This window comes from Pelodiscus sinensis, chromosome 5, assembly GCF_049634645.1.
Source record: "Pelodiscus sinensis isolate JC-2024 chromosome 5, ASM4963464v1, whole genome shotgun sequence".
Classification (NCBI taxonomy): Eukaryota; Metazoa; Chordata; order Testudines; family Trionychidae; genus Pelodiscus; species Pelodiscus sinensis.
The window spans coordinates 31,969,916-31,990,531 of record NC_134715.1 but is presented as its reverse complement, the minus strand read 5'-3'; the positions used below and the strand labels follow the sequence as shown (position 1 = coordinate 31,990,531).

The 20,616-nt window shown below is 40.2% G+C and overlaps 1 protein-coding gene across 43 annotated transcripts in view; it reads right to left on the bottom strand.

The window, feature by feature from the left end:
- The window catches only part of ANK2 (ankyrin 2), a 602,743-nt gene that overhangs the window by 119,376 nt on the left and 462,751 nt on the right, over positions 1 to 20,616 (bottom strand). For 32 of the 43 annotated variants that reach the window (XM_075929766.1, XM_075929759.1, XM_075929765.1 and 29 more), the window contains 5 exons: positions 20,388 to 20,411; positions 18,038 to 18,136; positions 16,757 to 16,855; positions 2,360 to 2,458; positions 794 to 991 (listed from right to left, as the gene is read on the bottom strand). In XM_075929766.1, the coding sequence (XP_075785881.1) occupies positions 794 to 991; positions 2,360 to 2,458; positions 16,757 to 16,855; positions 18,038 to 18,136; positions 20,388 to 20,411 (519 nt within the window). Of the gene's footprint in view, positions 1 to 793; positions 992 to 2,359; positions 2,459 to 2,557; positions 2,767 to 16,756; positions 16,856 to 18,037; positions 18,137 to 20,387; positions 20,412 to 20,616 lie in introns of those variants that run through there. The other 11 variants (XM_075929755.1, XM_075929774.1, XM_075929764.1 and 8 more) reach the window with 2 other exon arrangements.

Here is a 20,616-nt window from a genome sequence, read left to right as displayed (position 1 = left end):
ATTGTTAATTTCATTGTATTCACTTCACTTCATCTTTTTGACCCTACTGAGGTGAGGTGCCTGTTAGTGGAGGGATTATTAAAACATAAAATGTTCTTTATAGGCTCTTTGTAAACTCTTAAAGGCCTTAGAAATTCATAAAGTCAAATATGACTTTTTTTCTTCCTGTTTAGGAAATAATGGCCAGATGACTCAGCAAAAGGAATTAATTATAATATTTTATGTATGCTTCAGAAAAGTAAAAAATAGGATGTACTATGATTAATGGCATTTTGTAAATGGATGTTTGATAGGAGTAAAAAACTAATTTTCTGCCAGATGGCTGAAGTGGTGGATAATGTGTTTTAAAAAGCCTGGCAGGGGAAGCAGTAGTATTTCCACACAAACTAGCCTTTCCCAGTGGTAACAAATATGAACCACATCACTGTACTGCAAAGTGTAAAAGGCCAAAATGGCAAACATATCAAAACACTAGTGTGTGAGATAACGCCAGCTAGTAATGGCTGTGGTGCCAAGAATTACTGCATAGCCTCCAGGATCTGATCGTGCAAACACATGCTAGTTAACACAGCGCTTACTAGCATGAGTAGTCCCACTGAAGTGGTAGTTCTACATCCAACAGGAACTGCCATTTACTACAACAAGTGCTACAGCCCACTGACATGGGACTACTCAAAGTAAGCACCATGCTCAGTGGGGTTTCCAGGAGGGGGCCTCCAGTCAGCTTTATTGCTTAGTGACACACATCTTTAATCTGCAGCTGTGTGGCATTAGAAGGGCGAGGCAAGTTTACCAGGGCTCGAGCATTCGGATTTGCTCTCTTGTCCAGTAGAAGCTTGGTGACACGATAATGGCCACAGTGTGCAGCAACGTGTAGGGCAGTCAGGTAATCCAGTGTGACATCATCAACAGGAGCTTTGTGCTGCAGGAGATGTTTGACACATTCCACGTGGTCCCCCTGAGCAGCCATGTGGAGCGGAGAGAGTCCGTTCTGTGCCAGCAGAAAAAACAAATGTATCAAATCTCAAGTAAAATAACTCATGATTATATAGTGCCATTTATTAATCCCAACATGCTATTAGAAAAGTATAGAAATAACTTCATCCAGAACTGAAATGCAGCCATCTGTGGGATGTACTACTAAGAGTTCACAGCAACATTACAGACAAATTGTAAGAGGAGGTGAAAAAGAATGCCATAAATCCATGGCAAATGTATAGAAAATGAAGGCAGGCATAATAGTTATCCAAATATAGAATTTAGGTCTAGTGCATTGTCTTGAGAGAAGTCCCACAGTATCTTTAATGTCAGACTATGACAACTTTTCGCTAAGCAACAGGGTCTGTATTCATTCACTGGGGAAAAGCACCTAAATAATCACAAACACACTTACTGTAGGACATGTTATTTTTCCTCAAGGTCTCCAACAAGAAATACTGACCAGAGATGACCCTTTTTAATTTATGAGACCTGATACACTCATAGCCCAAGGTGGTGAGATGTCATGACCCCCGTGTTATAACTGTTAACAAGAAGTTACACGATACAGCTGTGGGTATGTCTACACTACCCCGCTAGTGCGAACTAGCGGGGTAATGTATGCATACCGAACGTGCAAATGAAGCCCGGGATTTGAATTTCCCGGGCTTTATTTGCATAAGCCGGCCGGCGCCATTTTTAAATGCCGGCTTGTTCGAACCCCGTGCCGCGCGGCTACACGCGGCACGGGCTAGATAGTTCGGACTAGCAAGCTATTCCGAACTATCTGTACGCCTCGTGGAACGAGGTTTCATAGTTAGGTCGTGGGTCCTGCTGGATAAGCCACTGGTGGTCTGCAAGACACTTTGTTTATCTAAGCATCCATAGGCACGGTGCCTCACAGCTCGCATTGGCTGCTGTGTGCCATTTCTAGCCAAGGGGAGCTGCGGGAAACAGTGGCCCAGTCCACGCCACTTCCCACAGCTCCCCTTGATTGGAAATGGAGGACCACAACCAACGGGATCTGTGAGGCTCTGTGCCTATGGACGCTTAGATAAACAAAATGTCTCACAGCTCTCCAAAGGCTTACCCAGGCAGATCCGCAACCCAACTTTGAAAAACCCTGGTCTATATCATACTCGCAGCTTGTCTCCGCCGAGAAAATCAAATGGTCTTGTTCATGTATGCCAACACTCCTTATATGGTTTCAAGAGAAAAACTTACTCTTGGATCCCTCTATCCCAAATATTTATTCAGTCTAACGTGTTCCCGGTGGTATACTGACATGTCCCTACATCCCTCCTCACCCCTCTAGCATAGCTAATAATTGCTTTGAAGGATTGTCACTGACATTAATTTGTTCTGTGAATGAAATACATACCTTGGTCCTTGCAAGCAATGGGGCACCCCGTTCCAGGAGGAGCTCTACAACCTGATCATGCCCACTTCGTGCAGCACAGTGGAGTGGAGTCAGTCCATCCTTTAAGCAAAAGGAAAGTAAGTATTAAGCATATGCCCAGACCATCCATCTTACCGCTCTCTATGGAACAAACATTCAGAAATCTAGCCCACAAGTTACCGATACTGAGTGGGTGCTGAACACCTTCTAATCTTGCAAACTTCCAGCAAAAGCTGTCCCTTTTATTAACATCTAATTGAAACTGGCTCAGTAGAACAGAGCTCTCCCTCCCTTCCCCCAGTTCATTTTTACATCAGTGAAGGACATTCTGAGGTTACATTCTGAGAATGGTGGAGAGGAAACACATTGTGTGTTCAAACCCATCATCAAAGAAGAGAATGTATGTATGAATCGCCTCCCTTTCCTCCCTCCCTCCCTCTCTTGCGGCATGCCTTTGAAATTGTGCTGCCTCTCCCTGTAATGGTCGAAGGATGCTCAACTAATCAACCACAGTGTTTCAATTGCTTTTGATGCATGGATGAAACAGTAAATGCCCATGCCAGGAAATGTATTCCAGAAAATTTTTAACAAGCAGGAGGAAAGAAAAGAACTTGGGTGGATGGGAGAAATCAACAGAGAAAAGACTTTTCTTTCTGGGGCTCAATGACAAGAAAGATCTAATAATCTTTTGCTAAACTTGCTGAGACAGCACTGTCTTCGGAATTTTCTCTCCATTGTAGAAGAGCATCCTGTCCCAAAACACTTGCTCGGTCATTGAACAAAGCAGTGCTAGAGAAAGATGTGTCAATGAAATATTCAGAAAAGAGAGTATGTTCTAGATAATGCTGCTACCGTCTGGCTTTTTCCTTAGAAGGAGGCAGCAAATGCAAGAGGGGGAGGGGGAGTGGAAACATCAGTGCTGAATAACAGAAGAAAGAAAATCATACTTTACAAGAAACCCAAATATACAGGATTTTAACCTTAATAGACCCTAATGCTGTATTACCATACATGATGAGCACTCAATGCGGTTCTTCACAGATGTGTAATAATTGAGATATTTTCTTTGGCTTTAAAGTAATAGAAAATTCAATGAGATGCCAATTGACTTGCTTGATATATTTACTCCTGATGGAATTCTATGCCCAAAAAAGTTAAAGTTCTCCACCAGAAAATTAAAAATTCTGTAAAATTCTGCAAATTGTATTTGTCAGTAAGTAAATGTGGTTCCAGAATGGCAGCGAGGAGCACAAGCCACTGGCTGCATTGAGGTAGATCACCCTGAAGCCCCCACTTGCCCTGGTATAGGGACTAAGCGGTGACCCAACCATGTCACAGTGGGAGGTCCAGGCTTACTCTAGAAACACCTGGGGCCCTGCCTGTCTGCACCAAGCACAACCGGTATGGCTGGGCAGGCTCATCCCAGCAGGACTCCAATGTGGAGGGACTTAGTGGGGGAGAGAAAGAGAGATCCGGGTGTGAGGTCTGAGGGATAATCTGGGTGTGGATGGCTCAGTCAAAGATCTGGATGTACAGGGGGCCCTGGGTGCAGAGTCAATGTGACTCTGCAGGAGACCTAGATGAAGGTGGTTAGGACTCAGCTGTCAGGGTCTGGATGTGGAGGGAGCTCAGCAGAGGGTCTGGGTGTGATGGGCTCAATGAAAGAGTTTGGCTGCTAGTGGAGTGGGGCTTGATGGAGGAGGGGGTCCAGGTGCAGAATGTTGGGGCTCACTGTGGGGGTTTGAGTGTGGGTAACTTATTGGGGGGGTCCAGGTGTAGGGCATGTGAGGGTGACAGTTCAATGAGCCTGCTTAATGGGGCAGCCCCAACTGCTGCTGAGATAACACTGTATGCTGGGCTCTGCTATCCCCCTCCCCCGAGTCCCCTCTTCTCTTTTCTTTCCCAACTGCCCTATGTCCCATCCCCCTCCTCTCTCACTCATATTCCCTTCCCCCTGCCCCATTCCACCCCACCTTCCTTCCCCACAGTCCCTCATCCCTCCTTCCCTCAGCCCCCTCTGACCCAGCCCTAGTGCAAGTGCTCACTGTTGCACAGAAAAAAGGAAGGGTCCCAACACACAAATGTAAAAGATGACTGGCACAGGGACCCAGGAGGTGGTGTTCAGCTGCAGAATCAGCAGAGCTGAGATGCAGCCTCCTTTACCTGGACAGCTCTGGGGATGCAGAAATGGGAAGGGAGGAAGGGCAACCCCCCCCCCCAAAAAATGGAACCATGATCACCCCCCTGCCCAGCTTCCCATTGTTTCCCTGCCATTTTCAGTAGGAAAGCACAGGAATTCTGAAGGGAGGTATTTTCTGCACGTCTCTCAGAATTCCCCCAGGAGTAATATATGGTAAACCACTACAACTTATAACCTGATGGGGATGAGGGGGAAGTGGTGGATTCTGGAATATACTTAAGTGTTATTTAATTTCTCCCAGACCTCAATTTTAAATATCACAGAATACGGAGCAACTTTTTTTGAAAGAGTGACTTCCAGAGTTCAGCTGGAGTCAGAAGCTAAAATCTACAAGGAATAATTCTTGCCCTATCACTCAGCTGCTAGTTTCCAAAGATTTTTCCAGATCCTATGATTGCTTTTTGCTCTGAAGTTCCAGTATATCCTCAATTACCTAGCTCCCATTAGCTGTACTGAAGTGACAATGCATCCCTGATGGATTCAGGAGGGAAGGGGTTTATTTTGTGTTGCTCTCCCAGGTCTGGTTTTTTATACTCATATCTTTTATTCAGAGCAGGCAGTTCACATGTGTTGCTTGCCTACCAACTTCAATGTTGTTCTGCTTTGTGAAATAGTAAAACAAAGATAATGATTGGTGTGAAGCCTTCAAGAAAGCAATACAACTTCCAGAGGAAAGAAAAGGGGAGCAACTTAAATCCAAGTAATGAATAATTTGTAGCTAATTGAGAAAAAATGGTGCTAAATTCCATAGCTAAATAGGATCAATTTTAGTGAAAAGAAAAATAGGAACTAATGCGTGCCTTAAAAAAAAATATCCTTTTTTGGCTTTTATCCAGGATGTAATCCCACTGGGGGGGAGGGGAGAGGGGAAAGAAAAGAAAAGAAAAACTTGATATCTTCTATCGTATCCTGTTCTTGTTCTATCATACTCTCATTACTATAGTATCTGAGCACCTCCCATACCCATCATGTGTTTTTTTTCCCTCAATTTGTTTTTCCTCTTGCAGAAGGAAAACTGCGTGTGAATTTTTAATATTAAATTAAGATTTTATTTATTTAAAAATTAAAATATACTTTTATTAATATTTTGTTCAAAAGTGAGGACAACAAAACTGAGGAAAACTCACAACTAGAGGAACAACCACAATGCAATTGAGCTGTCTTGTATATTTCAGGAACTTCTAACCACAAAGTGGATTGTAATAAAAACAGACATTTGTCTATAGCAGGGCTGGGCAAGAGCCTGTCAGCAGGCCAGATCTGGCCTGCTAAGCTCTTTCATCCAGCCTGCATGGCAGTGCCCAGCCTTGCTCCCTAACATGTTGCCTGGGAGCTGGGGAGGAAGAAGCCCTTTCAACTGCTTCTATTTAAAGAGCTCCCACCTTCCCCACGGCTGCCAGGCAACATGTTAGCAGTCATGGCGAAGGCACAAACCCATTAAATAGAAGCAGTTGAAAGGGCTCCCAGGTGCGAGCTCTTTAAATAGAAACAACTGAAAGAGGTCACAGCTCCTGGCCCCACATCATTGCCTGGGATCCGCTGGTGAGGCATGAGCCTTTTCACTTGTTTCTATTTAAAGGGCATGCGCCTTCCCCAGAGCTGCCAATTAGTCGATGAATCTAAATTTAACATCCTTACCTGTTATATCTTTCTCAACTATTCCACTACTGTATACATTAGGTGCTGCCCAAATGTTATTTTGACACATCATGTCTTGACTGAAACATCATGGTTTTGAAATAAAGCCAGCCGCTACTGCTACAGCACAGAAGCTCCTAAAAAAATGGTGAACGGAAGTGAAGAAATACAGTGCATCTGTCTCTATTAAAGGATCCATACTCATCTTGTCACCCAATAATGTATGTTATGATGAATTTAAGGTCTATTGTATGTGTTGTTCTCATAATGGGAGTAACCTGTTTTAACATCCATGAGCTATTTGTTCTATCAGTTCTATATTCTATTTGTGGACCTTTTGTAATAAAGCAAACATGACAGGTTCACTTTCAGAAATGACATCAAAATCCATCATATCAGTCTAAATGCCACAAAATTTCAAAATGTCATTCCTTTTTAATTGGCTGTCAAACTGAAAATAAACTTCAGAGAGCCCTCCTTCTCTTTCACTGATATGGCTGCCTGTTCTTTAACCTGTAAACGAATTTTGAATCACTTGCATTAGCTTTTCACGGCATGCTCACTATGATAAATTATTCTGTCATTTCACAGTTATTAAAATAGTCTATTCCAACTCAACAGCAAGATGGAAATGAGAAATTCTGACTACAAAGCATTCAAATAGGAAATCATGGGGGAGTGATATTTTTAAAAAGAGGTAGAGCACACTTCATCTTGTATATGAAGTGTTGATCTTAGGTGAATACTGTGGGCCAAATTAGGAGTCTTCTGAACTGAACCAACAAAACTCTCATTTACATATGGGTGAATTCATAGTTGAGTGTTGCATATGTCATTGTTTGCCTGAAACAGAAGACTTGCAGAGGGAAATTTGGCATATTTAGAACATTCATTTGAAAATTCAGGTCTGTATCTTGAAGGGCACAATCTTGCTAGGTGTTGAATGCCTTAGGCCTCTAAAACCTCAGCATTCTAGGAGGCATATTGCTATATCATGCTCCAAATGAGAAAGAAGCAGGAAGAATAGACAAATTCCTCCAACAACAAGTTTAGGCTCTCACAAATGTCTACATAGTAAAAAAGAGAGGAGGAAAATACCAAAAACCTGTGGTAGATGAATAGACTTTCATAACAACAAAAAGGGTGATGTCTTCAGCAGCTGTAAATTAGGCTGTGTCAATGAACTATGCTGATTTACACTAGTTAAAGCTCTAATCCAGATTTCTCTTTTAATTTTTTTAATAACTGTATGTGAAGCATCAGAAACTCTTTATGCATTCTCCTTGCCAGATAAGGGAATATATCTGTACGCAGTAAATTAAACAAAAAAATCATTATGGGTAATCCAAAACATTTTACCAGCTAAATTATTTTGGAAATCAACAAATCCTATTAGCATTACAAAGGTACATACTAAAGCTTAATACTATCAATTGCAGAGCAGCCTTTTTTTTTAAATTCAAAGAGTTTCAAAAACTCAGGTCCTCACAGGATTAGGCCCACTATCCATATTCTACACTAAAATGTAATCTAACGAACAGCAGCAAAAACATACTATGGATCAACAGCATGGAGTCTCAAGATTTCCACTTTAGTACATTGGTATAGGTTTCCTTTCATTAATCAGTCGATCTCCTGCGGTATTAAAATTAAGTGCTAATCCAGATTGGAGGAGTAAATATTAGGTACAGCTATTTATAAGGCATCAGACACCTTATTCACATTTATTATTAATTCCACAATAAATTTAACTCATTGCTGTGAATTAAATAATTCAAAATTCTCCTAAATTTACTTTGCGTTAAACAGATTATTCTGTTCTTTGAAAGTTTTATTAAATATTTTGCATTGTCATTTCTTATGCTTTGTATAGGACAGCTAATTTGCTTAAACTTTGTCCTTTCTGGCTGCAAACCAGTTATTCTATTTGTTACAGTCAATCCTCATCTCATTAAAAACAATCAACAATGCTCTTCAAACCACAACTCTAAAAGATAAAGGAAGATGTCTTAACTGGGTTTGCCTAAATAGTCACAGAATTATATCAAAATATTATTTGTTATATGCTGTCAATAGCTATGAAACTTTTAATCTTAAATAATGTTATTTTTTCTTCTTCAATAAATTAATTAAATACACTAAGAAGATCTTTAAATAAAATCATCATCATCATCAACTGATGTCACATATTCACAGTTTGTCACTGTTTTAAAAATGGCAACAGCCACAGCCACTCATTGATGTAACACTGTTTGGGATTATATTGGGAGAAAGTGTCACAGTGGAAAACCCTTCATTCACTTAATATAGTGGAAAGCAATTGTGCTGAGATCCCATCAGAATGGATTTATGATAGGAAATTCATTATAATCCTGTTTTGGTAAAAAAACATTTTCCCACCTATTAGAATGCTCTAAGCCTATAAAAGGAAATATTATTATGACTGAAAGGAACCCAGGAAAGTGTAAATGACAGTCATAAAATTGTTCACTCTAAATTCAAATTGTACAAGTTCTTTTCACGTTTTCTTCAGCCTTGTGGAGTCTTCTTTCCTCCTGCTTTCTTCACAGGTTTATAGCTCTCTGTAACCTGCCTGTCAATTATCCCAGCTCCATCGCAGACTCTTTTCCTTCCATGATCCCCCTCCAACTCAAATGGGTTACAGCAATTTTTCCTCTCATTTAAAGTGCTCTCAGTCTACCATAATCTCTTCTACCTTCTCACCCCATATTTAGATACTGAGTCCCATGATAACATTCTTCTCCATCATAAGACCCCTGCTATCTTTGATACTAAATTGCAAGTCCCAGAAGTTTTGGTAGCCTCCCTATTACACAAAGGTGACTCTAAAGTGGGAAACCCAGAGCACAGAAAATACGAAATAAAGGTGGTGGCATAGTTTAGTAGAGAGACTGTCACTGTTAATGAGCACCACTTCTTCAGTATCAAGGACACTGGGCTGAGGAACTTAGTTTAATGAGACTAATCCAATATTTATGATTTTGGTCAGTTCACATGAAGTGGAATTATTACTATTTATTTTTATTTTGGAGTGCCCACAGTGTGGCAGGTGCTGTCCACTCACACACACAAGAACACTGCCTCCACCCAAATGAGCCTGCAACTAAAGCTAAAGTAATTGGGCTAGCATTTGATCAAAGCTTGCTTTTCCATCCTCATTAGAATATTGCTATAATGCAGTATGAATAAGGGAATACCATTAGGATGTCAAATCTGTGTGAATAACATTGTATTAAAAGGTAAATAGTGTACAGGCAGTCCCCGGGTTACGTACAAGATAGGGACTGTAGGTTTGTTCTTAAGTTGAATCTGTATGTAAGTCGGAACTGGCATACAGATTCAGCCGCTGCTGAAACTGACCAGCGGCTGACTACAGGAAGCCCGAGGCAGAGTTGCTCAGCCCCGGGCTTCTTGGAATCAGCCTCTGATCAGTTTCAATAGGCTGAATCTGGACGCCAGTTCTGACTTACATACAGATTCAACTTAAGAACCCCAGTCGTCCCCAAGTCAGCTGCTGCTGAAACTGATCAGCGGCTGATTCCAGGAAGCCCGGGGCAGAGCAACTCTGCCTGGGGCTTCCTGTACTCAGCGCTGGTCAGTTTCAGCAGCGGCTGACTTGGGGACGCCTGGGGCAGAGCAGCTGGGGTGCTGCTGGGTTGCTCCAGTAGCGCCGCTCCTCGGCGCTACTGGACGAATCCACCAGCACCCCAGCTGCTCTGCCCCAGGCATCCGGAGAAAAGCCTAGACTGCTGGGGGGGGGGGCGTACTAGCTGCGCCCCCCCCCTCCCCAGCAGACCAGGGAGACGCGGGCGGGGGACCGAGACGCACCGCAGTCCCGCTGCCCAGGTCCTCCGCGGCTTTGCTCCGCGTCTCCCTGGTCTGCTGGTGACCAGCAGACCAGGGAGACGGGGAACAAAGCCGTGGAGCATGCCGGCAGCGGGACAGCTGCGGCGCATCTGGGCTGTCCGCTGCCCGCGTGCTCCCTGGATTTGCTCCCCATCTTCCTGGTCTGGGGAGACGTGGAGCAAAGCCGCGGAGCACGCAGGCAGCGGACAGCCCAGATGTGCCACGGCTGTCCCGCTGCCAGCGTCCTCAGAGGCTTTGCTTCCCGTCTCCCTGGTCTGCTGGTCTCCAGCAGACCAGGGAGATGGGCAGCAAACCCCATTCGTAACTGCGGATCCGATATAAGTCGGATCCGCGTAACTCGGGGACTGCCTGTATACAGACACAATAACCTGTTATTCTTGGTGTTCTGTAACCAATCCCTCATGTTATAATATCCTTTAATAAATAACAGGAAAATTACAAAACATCCATTCTCCCTAAAAATATCTGCACTAGTGCTTTTCGTGAACTGGACTTGGCTTCTATAAATGTCCTGACTTTGAAAAAAAGAGTATAGGAAAAAAGTGTAGAAACTGTTTAAATGTCCAACCTAAACCTGAATCAAGGGAGGTTTAGGTTGGACATTAGGAAAAACTTCCTAGAATAAGTTGTCTAGGGAGGTTGTGGAATCTCCAGCTCTGGAGATATTTAAGAGCAGGTTAGATAGACATCTAACGGGGACAGACCATGAGGGCAGGGGACTGGACTCGATGATCTCTTGAGGTCCCTTCCAGTTCTAGTGTTCTATGATTTTATGTTTTGTATCAATATTTTCAAAACAAACAAAAATATTTTCCTGTTTGAAATGGCTTCATTTTGAAGAGGTCAAAATAAAAATGAACCATTAAACAAAATGTTTTGGCGATTGACTTGAAAAATAATCGTTCTTTAAGTTCATGAAAACTTTCAAGATTTTGACTTTTCACCGCAATTAGAGATAGGAAAAAAAATGGAACCCTTTAAACTATTCAGTATGGGGCAGCCATTTCCTAGTCAACTCTAACCAGTCTTACTAGTGTCTTTACTGGCAAGACAGTAACATTTCATTGTACAAGCTGAATCTCTCTAGTCTGGTACTCTCAGGACCTGACCGAACCAGAGAATTTGCCAAAACACGGGATGTCAATACTGTCAAGCAGCATTACCAACACTGCTTATTGGACTCTTAGAAGACATTTAGGGATAAACTGTGCTATTATTTAGCTCTAAAACACTGAGAATTGAGATAGGTGGCTGTAAAATTTTATGGGGCCGTGAGAAACTTGGCCATACTTATGATAAGTGGACATCTGGCTAATTAAAATCATGTTGCCAGACCACAGCGTGCTGGACTAGATAGGTTCAACCTATAGTAAATATATTGTTTGTAGATCTCCAAAGTGAGTATCAGGGAAATGAATTTTAATATAAATATACTGGTATGTCAAGTATTGCCCCCTGTTTAGTGCTAGGATCATTTCCCCTGTAAATTGTCATTGAGGGAAAGGTTAGGAAGTCTTTGTATACCAACAAGTTTGGAAATAAGTAAGCGTTGCCATCAGCCTCTTTCCTTCGCCTCCCTGATCACATGACACGCTTTATAATCCTACGTTTGCATTGCCATGGACTTTTAGATAGTGATTGCATGCCCACAAGATCCAAGAATAACCCATCATCTATAGCACCATTTCTAAAACCAATATTAAGATAGCACTATATCTTTTCATTATACCATGTTTTGTTATCTAAAACTTTGTCATCTAAAATTTTAGGTGACAAATTAATGTCATTGCATTCATTAGTCATCTCAGGTTTCAGAGAGAATAAATCCTGCCATGTAACATTATAGTCATACAAGAAGTTTTATGATCTGAAACTTTAAATAACAAATATCATGACCAACATCATGATCTAAAGAGAAATGCTTATGACTAATTATGTTAATTAACTAAAATATTCATATTAGTAAGCTTTGCAAGTAGACTATATTTTAAATTTTGGAATTATCTGTAAGTGGGTTAAGTATCCAGAACACATTTTTAAGAATTTATTTTGTAGAGAGATGTGGAAAATGACAAGACTCACTACAAAATTCAGACAGGGATTGTTTTTAACTGAGTATAACTAAGGATACAATTTAGTCATGCAAAGTTACTGATCCTGTGACTTTAACAGGCCTTTGTGACTTCTGCTTCAGCTTCAACCCCAGCTGGCACGGCTCCAGCTGGCAGCCCCATGTCACAAGACTCTGGCTTCCATGATTTATGGTTTATTGCCCACGTCCAGCCTGTGAATTTTAATAACTTCCCCACACCGTGCCAAAATCTTAACCATAATTAGTTATCTTATACATGTAACCAGAAAAATTTACTCACAAACACTCAGATGGTTCTCAATTCTAGAAATTCTTAAGCTTGGATAGGACACATTATATTAGATCATGCATATAGAATTACCAGATGTCCCGATTTTATAAGGGCAGTCCCAATATTTGGGGGGGGGGGGGAAAGGGAGGGAGAAGGGGTTCCGTATGTAGTTGCCTATTACCCCTCACCCCCATCCTGATTTTTCTATCTGGTCATCCTAGATATACAAAAGTAGGAGATTTAATTCCTGCTTTAAATAGTTAGGCTAGTGCAAATTTAACTACAGAGCTGTGAATGTGCACCCATAATTTACTATTTTTGAGAGCTATGGGTTGTTTATTTATTTAAGACAGAAAGTGAAATAGCTTCCAGAGGGAACAATCCTAGAGAACATTTCCTAATATAAAAACCTCTAATGAGATAATTACAATGTGTCTGTTGAGCAGTGCATAGAGTTCTTAAGACTAATTTAAAATGCATTAATAATGGTTCATTGTCTTGATATATGCATCATCAAGTGCCACATAGCGAAGAGGGTTAAAAATAAAAAAGAACATCATCAATGAATGCTTTCTGGGCCAAAGTGTTGTTTTCAATGTGACAAAGAAATCAAGTTTAAAGGTCAGAGTTGCCAAAGTATAGATGAAATATCCTGATGTGTATTTCGTTTTGTTTCATCCCATTTTTACCCTACATTGCTAGAGAAAGATAATCTTTCCTCAGGAGAAATAAAAAGGAAAGTATGGATAGACAAGTATGTTAGTACCAAGTAGGAGGCAGAAGTCCTTCCTCTAAAATGCAAAACACATGTATGCATGGCATGCAACACACAACCTACCTCTTCATTACCATGCACACTCACAGCCATAGCAAAGCACAAGGCATGTGGATAAAGCAAAGGGAAAAGAAAAAGACACCAAGACTATATAAAATGCTGGCATGAGAACATCATCACAGAGAGACAGGATTAGACAAAAATCAAACCTCTGGAATCTCCCACACTGTCAAGTGCACAAAGCTGCCCTCAACAGTATGTCTTTTAGTAGAGAGAATGTCGAATATTAAAGCAAGAAGAAGCTCTTGAGTCTGTGCAAGTCAAAGAATGTGTATTTTGTGATACTTCGCAGGTTCTGGTTTTTGTTTGTTTGTTGTTTTTTGACAGCTAACAACTTTCAGCCAAGCTGCCTACCTGAAGAGGGGTGATGAACTTAGACAAAGTCTCCTAAAATTAGATATTTTGGAACAAACTATGTGCTCCTGTTCCTATAATTTGGTTTAGTTTTATGCTTTGATCTGGCTGGTGGGACTGTACTCTGAGTCCACCAAAATAAGAGATACAACTCTCAAAGAGAATCAGAAGTGTCTTTATACTTTTCTTTATTCGGCCAACTTTTCAAAACAGACTCCTACATTTTGAACACAAAACGTCCAGGCATTTGTAACTTTAATTCAAAACTAAAATTGCATGCACAAAAGGGGGCATCTGCATGCAACTGCCAAAATTGTGCATGTATATGATTATCTTGTGTGCAAGGCATAGTTAGCGGTTTGTTTCTGCATTTGCATATTTTACTATTTTTGAGAATTTGGCCTTTTGTGAATTAGTGCCCACTTACACAAAAGGCAGCCTTTTCCCATATAAGGTGTAATTAAAAAGAGATTATTGTATTTCTCTTCCTTACAGCATCACAAATCAAATATTAATCATATAATCATTCAATTAAGAGAGCACCTCTACAGCTTTTGTAGCATGAAGCAGTAAAAAGCTGAAACAGCCAAAATGAAGAAGGGTTGAGTCAATCTCAAGAGCTGTTTAATGTGAGCATTATGCACTATAAACAAGAGAGATGATTAGGATTATACAGGTTTTCAAAGGTATCATCACTGCCACTTTCTCAGATTTTCCACACTATCACACTGCTGGTGAGACAGACCCAAGCCAGATCTCAGTATCCAAATACCCTCTAAATTTTCAGATGCTCTTTGAAATCCAACCCTGGACCTGAAGGCAAATATCTCCTTTATTTATAACACATCAGACCAAAATCCGAATTCAAACATCCTTAACTGCTACAGTTTCAAAACCCACAGCTGTGTTTGAACACTACAGTATGAACCAGTTTTTTAAATTATGGATGTGACTAAGATTAATAACTAAGTGGATCAAGGCTTGAAAACAAACAGCTCTTTAAAAACAGATCAATTATTCCAAGAAGTGACTTGTGAGAGAAAGGAGTGATCCAGTCTGCACAAGGAGAAACATCTTCAGAAATGATTCAAAAAATGCAATATAAATAAAATACCATTGCGCACACACAAACTCATATGTATGTTTGTTAGATTTCATACAGGTGACTCCAATCAACAAAGGAGCAGAATATAGCCATAGGAATGAATCAGGAAGGAAACTGTGATTTAGAGTCATGTTTATTGCTCTGATTCATCCCTGCTTCGTGAGAAAGCAACCTGGTACAGACCAACTATAAATTATTTGCTTCTCTAATGCTAATTCCGCTATGCTGGCTAGCATCTTGGGAGCCGAGGCAACACTTCAAACCATTCCTCAGCCTATCCCACCTCCCCCTTGTCCACCTGGAGAGGAAGAGAAGTATAGCAGCCCCACAGAAGCTATTCTAGGTGCCACATAATCTGCAGGGCTGGCCCACAACATTTTGGCCCCTGAAGCAGGGAGCTCAAAGGACACCCCTATGTCACCTTCTCTCCTGCCTGCCTGTTATGTCTCTTGTTCCCTCCTTCCTCCAGCATAGCACTCCACCATCTCTGTGCATCTAGAGCAGAGAGAATACATATGCACCAACAGCAGACACAATTTTCTACACTCTGGATCCTAGTGGTGCCCCCCCGCAGTCTGGTACCTAAGGCAGCCGTCTCAGTTCGCCTCCTGGTAAGGCCAGCCCTGACAATGTGGGTAGACTGCAAAATGAACCAATGAGGTATCCTGTGTCCACCAGTGCCTTTTATTAAATCATAACTAAGGGCTTACAATCCTAGCCTTAGGGTGAATAACTGTCTACAAACACAGAGGTACTGGATTGCTATGTTGATCCCAGGATATTAGGAACAGAAGGTAGATGAGGTTCTATATTTTATAGGAAAGATCCAAAAAGACATCATCTTCCTTTTTTAAGTTTTTCCGTTACAGACTAACACGGCTACCCCTCTTTTATAGGAGCAGCTTCTACGGATGAGGGAGACAGGGCTCTTATTCAGGTCTGGGACCTGTACTTCAGAATGTCCCAGGTAAATACTAGTTAAACAGATTGTTTAGCATAAGTAGTTAGCACATATTTTAAGGGACCAATTAAAGTAAAGTGGCCTATTAACACCCCTGCAGTCGTAGGGGGGAAGGGAGGGAGGGAAGGCAGCTGGAGGCAAGGCTTATTAGTGCATAATAAATTGCTGTAATAAATCCAGTGTCTCTGTTCAATCTATCAGAGGGGTAGCCCTGTTAGTCTGGATCTGCAAAAGCGACATGGAGTCCTGTAGCATCTTATAGACTAACAGATGTATTGGAGCATAAGTTTTCGTGGGCAAAGACCCACTTCATCAGATGCATGTATCTGACAAAGTGGGTCTTTGCCCACGAAAGCTTATGCTCCAATACATCTGTTAGTCTATAAGGTGCTACAGGATTCCTTGTCGTCTGTTCAATCTGTGATTTTCAGTGTCTAGCACTATGAATTTAAGCTCATCTTTTGAAAGTGTTACGCAGGTTTTCTTTGGGGATGAGGACTGACAGGTCAGACATGAAATGCTTGCTTTGTTGTGATAGGGTGTTTTTGTCGTCTTATTCTTCTGTGAAAGTTCATTCAAGAGGGCAGAGATCATCTAGTTTCATCCACCCAATTGTTATTGGACCATTTACTGCGCTGGATGACACACACTCTCACCAACAGAAGCTTGTCCAAACAAACAAAAAGTTTCCTCACCCAGGTTGTCTCCTTACAAACATAAAACAAAGATTCTGCAAGTGCAAATAGCTGCATGGAATAGTTTTAAGGAGTCTGAAAGTCTGATCCGCAATATCAAAAACGGGCTTCAGTGTCATTTGCGAAGGGAAAATGTTCAATATTTTGGGATTGTGTTCAGCTGATCATTTTTTTCTCCTTTGATATACAAGAGCTGCACATCTAACTTCTCACTTTCAGAAGGAAAGACAAGACAGACAATCTCTCTTATCTATGAATGTTGCCTTTCCAAGCCTCCAGCTTAAAAACCTCCCCAAAACCAAGAAGTGATAACACAATATTCAGGGACAGAAACACTCACCCTGGTTTTGGCATCGATCTGCCCTCCGCGATCCAACAAAAGCTTCACCATGTTTGTGTTTCCCCTTTTGGAAGCCACATGCAGTGGGGTGATTCCATTCTACACCATGAAAAGAACAAACAAAAAGCATGATGGACTTGAAAATGTATAATGGTGATGCCTTTGTATTTGGATCACAAAAAGAGGAACATCAATACAGTACAGAAGATAAGCAACTCTCTGAGCTTCAGAGCTAGGCACACATGTTATTTGAGATTCAGACCTTTTGGCATTTTGGTTTTCTTATAGACATGTATCTTGATCTGAACATCACAGTCACACAGTAGGACAAAACATACATCAGAGCCCAAATTGGTCAACATTCACAGCATACTTATGTATTTAAATCACTGCAACACACGCACAACATACAAAGCATGGGGGCTCGGATACAAAGGAAGCTCATTAGTATAACAGAAATCAGTGTCAAAAAACAGGCTCTAATTAGTCTGAAAGATGGTATTTAATATTTAATTTTCAACAAGGATGCCCTTGCCAGCACATCAGGTGGAAAACTCTTGGGGAAAATAAAAGTGAACATTAGTGAGGATTATGTTGACTGTGTGAACATGAAATCCTTCAGAAAGGCAGTTCTTCATAAAGCAATTCAACAAGATTCTGGGAATGAAAAATGAAACAAAAAATTTCTTATCCAATAGTAACAGCTATAGCAATGCACATGTTAATCAGTTAAGTGATGTAAAATAGCTAATAAACTATATTAATTAGTCTTATAATGGTTGTGGTTTTTCATGCAAAGGTGGCTTTCAGTTAATCAGAACCTCTATTCTGTTTTATATATTCGCAGCATATTTTTAATTTATTGATTTGTTCCAATACAATAATATTATGGAAAGGTAAATAAACTTATACTGGTAAATCATAAAAATTCAGGAGACAGGGAAAAATCAATGAATAATACATGTTTCTGTAGTATGCCTGACTGTGGCACAGACGCTTAAATTAGTTGGCACAAAATGAGAGTGTTTGCATTCTGGATACCTTGAAGGGGGCTTATTACTTTGACATTTCCATAGTGTGCAGCTATGTCCCCTCAAGGCAACTCAGCACATTCCTTGTGAACTTTGCAGCTAATTCCCGGTTACAAAGTAACCTTTGGTTCTATGCTGAAATCTCCTCAGCACTTTGCTTTCCATTCCACTTTTGATTGGGAATTTTAAGCAAAGATACACTCCCACATCCATCGACCATCCCATGTAAGAAAAAAAAATTAATCCATACCCGGGCTGTGAAGTCTACCGCAGCTCCTCGGTTGAGCAGAAGCGTTGCCACGTTGACATTTCCATAGTGTGCAGCTATGTGCAAAGGTGTGAAGCCGCTCTATAAAAGGAAACACTCCTAGTTAGGGAATGAATTTCTTCAGTGCTATATTATTGGTCTCCTCAGAGAACTTCTGATTTTAACAACTTTTGGCAAACAAACGTGTAACGTTACTCTAACCTTGCGCACCTACAAAATAACATAAGGTCTTGACCATAGAATGAAGGTAGTTTTTCCCTACTGTGGATAATAAAAAGCTCTTCTTTCCTATTCACTTATTGATCAATTGTGTTATTTGCTATTCCTTGTGGATCTATGTTGCTAATCAAAAAAGAGATGACCAGACACACAGAAAACATTCAAACAAATGTTTTACTACTTCTTTCCACAACACAGAAGTTGGGCTTTCAACTGTCATGTTTTGTCGTTGGTTTTTACTTTGCTGATCTTTTCTTAGAATGGCAAATTTCAGCATGAGCATTTCTTTTTCTTTCTTTCTTTCTTTCTTTCTTTCTTTCTTTCTTTCTTTCTTTCTTTCTTTCTTTCGGAGGTGTGTTGCTGGGTGGTGGGTGGGTGTGGGTGTGTGTGTGGGTGTGTGTGTCTGGGAAAGCAACAAATGTTTGTACTATATTGAAAGTATCTTCAAGGCACTTCAAAATACTTTACTTAGTAGACAGTAGAGTTAATGATCAAACCATTCTATATTTATATTACATTCCAAAGCACTTCCCAAATCATACAATCATACATACCAAAATGGAAAAAAACCCATTGAAATGTAGCTACAATGTAGTGGGTTAGAGTGTGACTGATGCAAGGTACAAAAAGTTGCACAATAGTCTAGAATGAGGTAATTTATTTGAAATTCTGATAATGAACAAATTTCTAGTCTTATAAAAAGTTCCAATGAATCTTTAATATTCATGAAAAGCAGAGCAAAATCTTTTTTTAAAGATCTCCTCTGAAAGACCTTAATGTTGCACATATTATGTTCTAATAGCATAGCTATTTATTATAGTAGGAACAGTGAAGTATTTTCTGTTTCTGAACATACTTGTATTATAAACCAGATTTCATTTTTTAGCATCAGGATCCACACTGTAAACTGTTCATCCATTAGCAAATCAGACTCGGATGTTACATAATTTTTTCCAAAAAGACTTTGTTCCCAAAAGCTCTCGGCCTGATATTTTAATCCCATTACATTTACTTCAATGTCAGTCCCAAGATGAAAAGGATCTAATTAGAATCAAACACACATTAAATTCATGGCCTTGTTGCCATAGTTAGGAAAGCAAGAAAACACCCAACAACTCAGGACACTTTTGCACACATATGCATCCAAAGTCCATATCTCCCTCCTCTTAAAACTCCCAACTGTATAAACAAAGGCATTTCAAAACACTGCTTAATGATTTGATTCTTGGAAACAATGCCTTCTCCTGAGGTGGTGTTACTTTTAGGGTTGACATTTGAGTTATAGCCAATTGGCAGACACATGATGCCCTACAGCACTGCTTTCAGTGTTGGCACATCAGAATTAACATGAAAGACCTGAAGGTGCCTGCCATAGGTAAGTTTTGGCTATGCAGGAATGTATTCACACACTCCCCTGCGAGCATTTCTGAACATTCCATTTTAACAATTTGTCACATTCTACTGGTTATTCCAAATAAAAATGTGATTTCAATAAAATACTTCTCTTGAAGGGCTCTATTTTATTTATTAAATGTTTGGCTTTGATAGGTTGAAAATGCAAATATGTGATAGGTTAATTATCTACTGAATTCCACCTTTTAGAGCATGAGGAATGTGTTTACATTTTTTTAAACAGATTCAAAACACCTTGGGTCAAGTTACACCTATGGAACTAATGGGGAATCTTTGTTGTTTGGGCATTTGACTTTTGCTGTGATTTTGAATTAGCCTAACATCCTCATAAGTTTTCACTTAATTTTGACCAGTGAACGCTTTTGCATAATTAATTTTATTTAGTTCAAAAATATATCCACTCACCTACCCCCATCTCTAGACCTTAACTCTTTTTTTTACCACACGTGAAGACTCTAGTTTATCTCACAATACAATAATACAAGCTGGAAGAAATTATAAGACAAAGGGAGAACAAAAGCAAAAACGATCAAACAAAAAGTTGCTGCTATACAATTACTGTCATTAGCAGGTATTTGAAAAAGTTCCTTAAGTTTCACTTTTAGTGCTAAACAATAAAGAAAAAAAATACTGTAGCATAAGAAGAACAGTACCATAAATTAACAGAAAAAGTTAATAAAAAAAGTGTTGATCTCGGTACCTCAGTTGTTCTATTCACCATCATCTGATGCAGCATAGTTTGGAAAAAAGAGGAAAAATATTACAGATCATCCAGGAAAAGGAAAACTAAGTTGCCTGTTGAAATGAGTTATGTTGTTATTATGGGGAAAGCCACTCAAGCATAAATTAAACATTAAATACAACCCATGTATGCATGGGTCACAAACCAGTATCCTATTTAATGGACACAACTCAGTAATTCTGTTTTC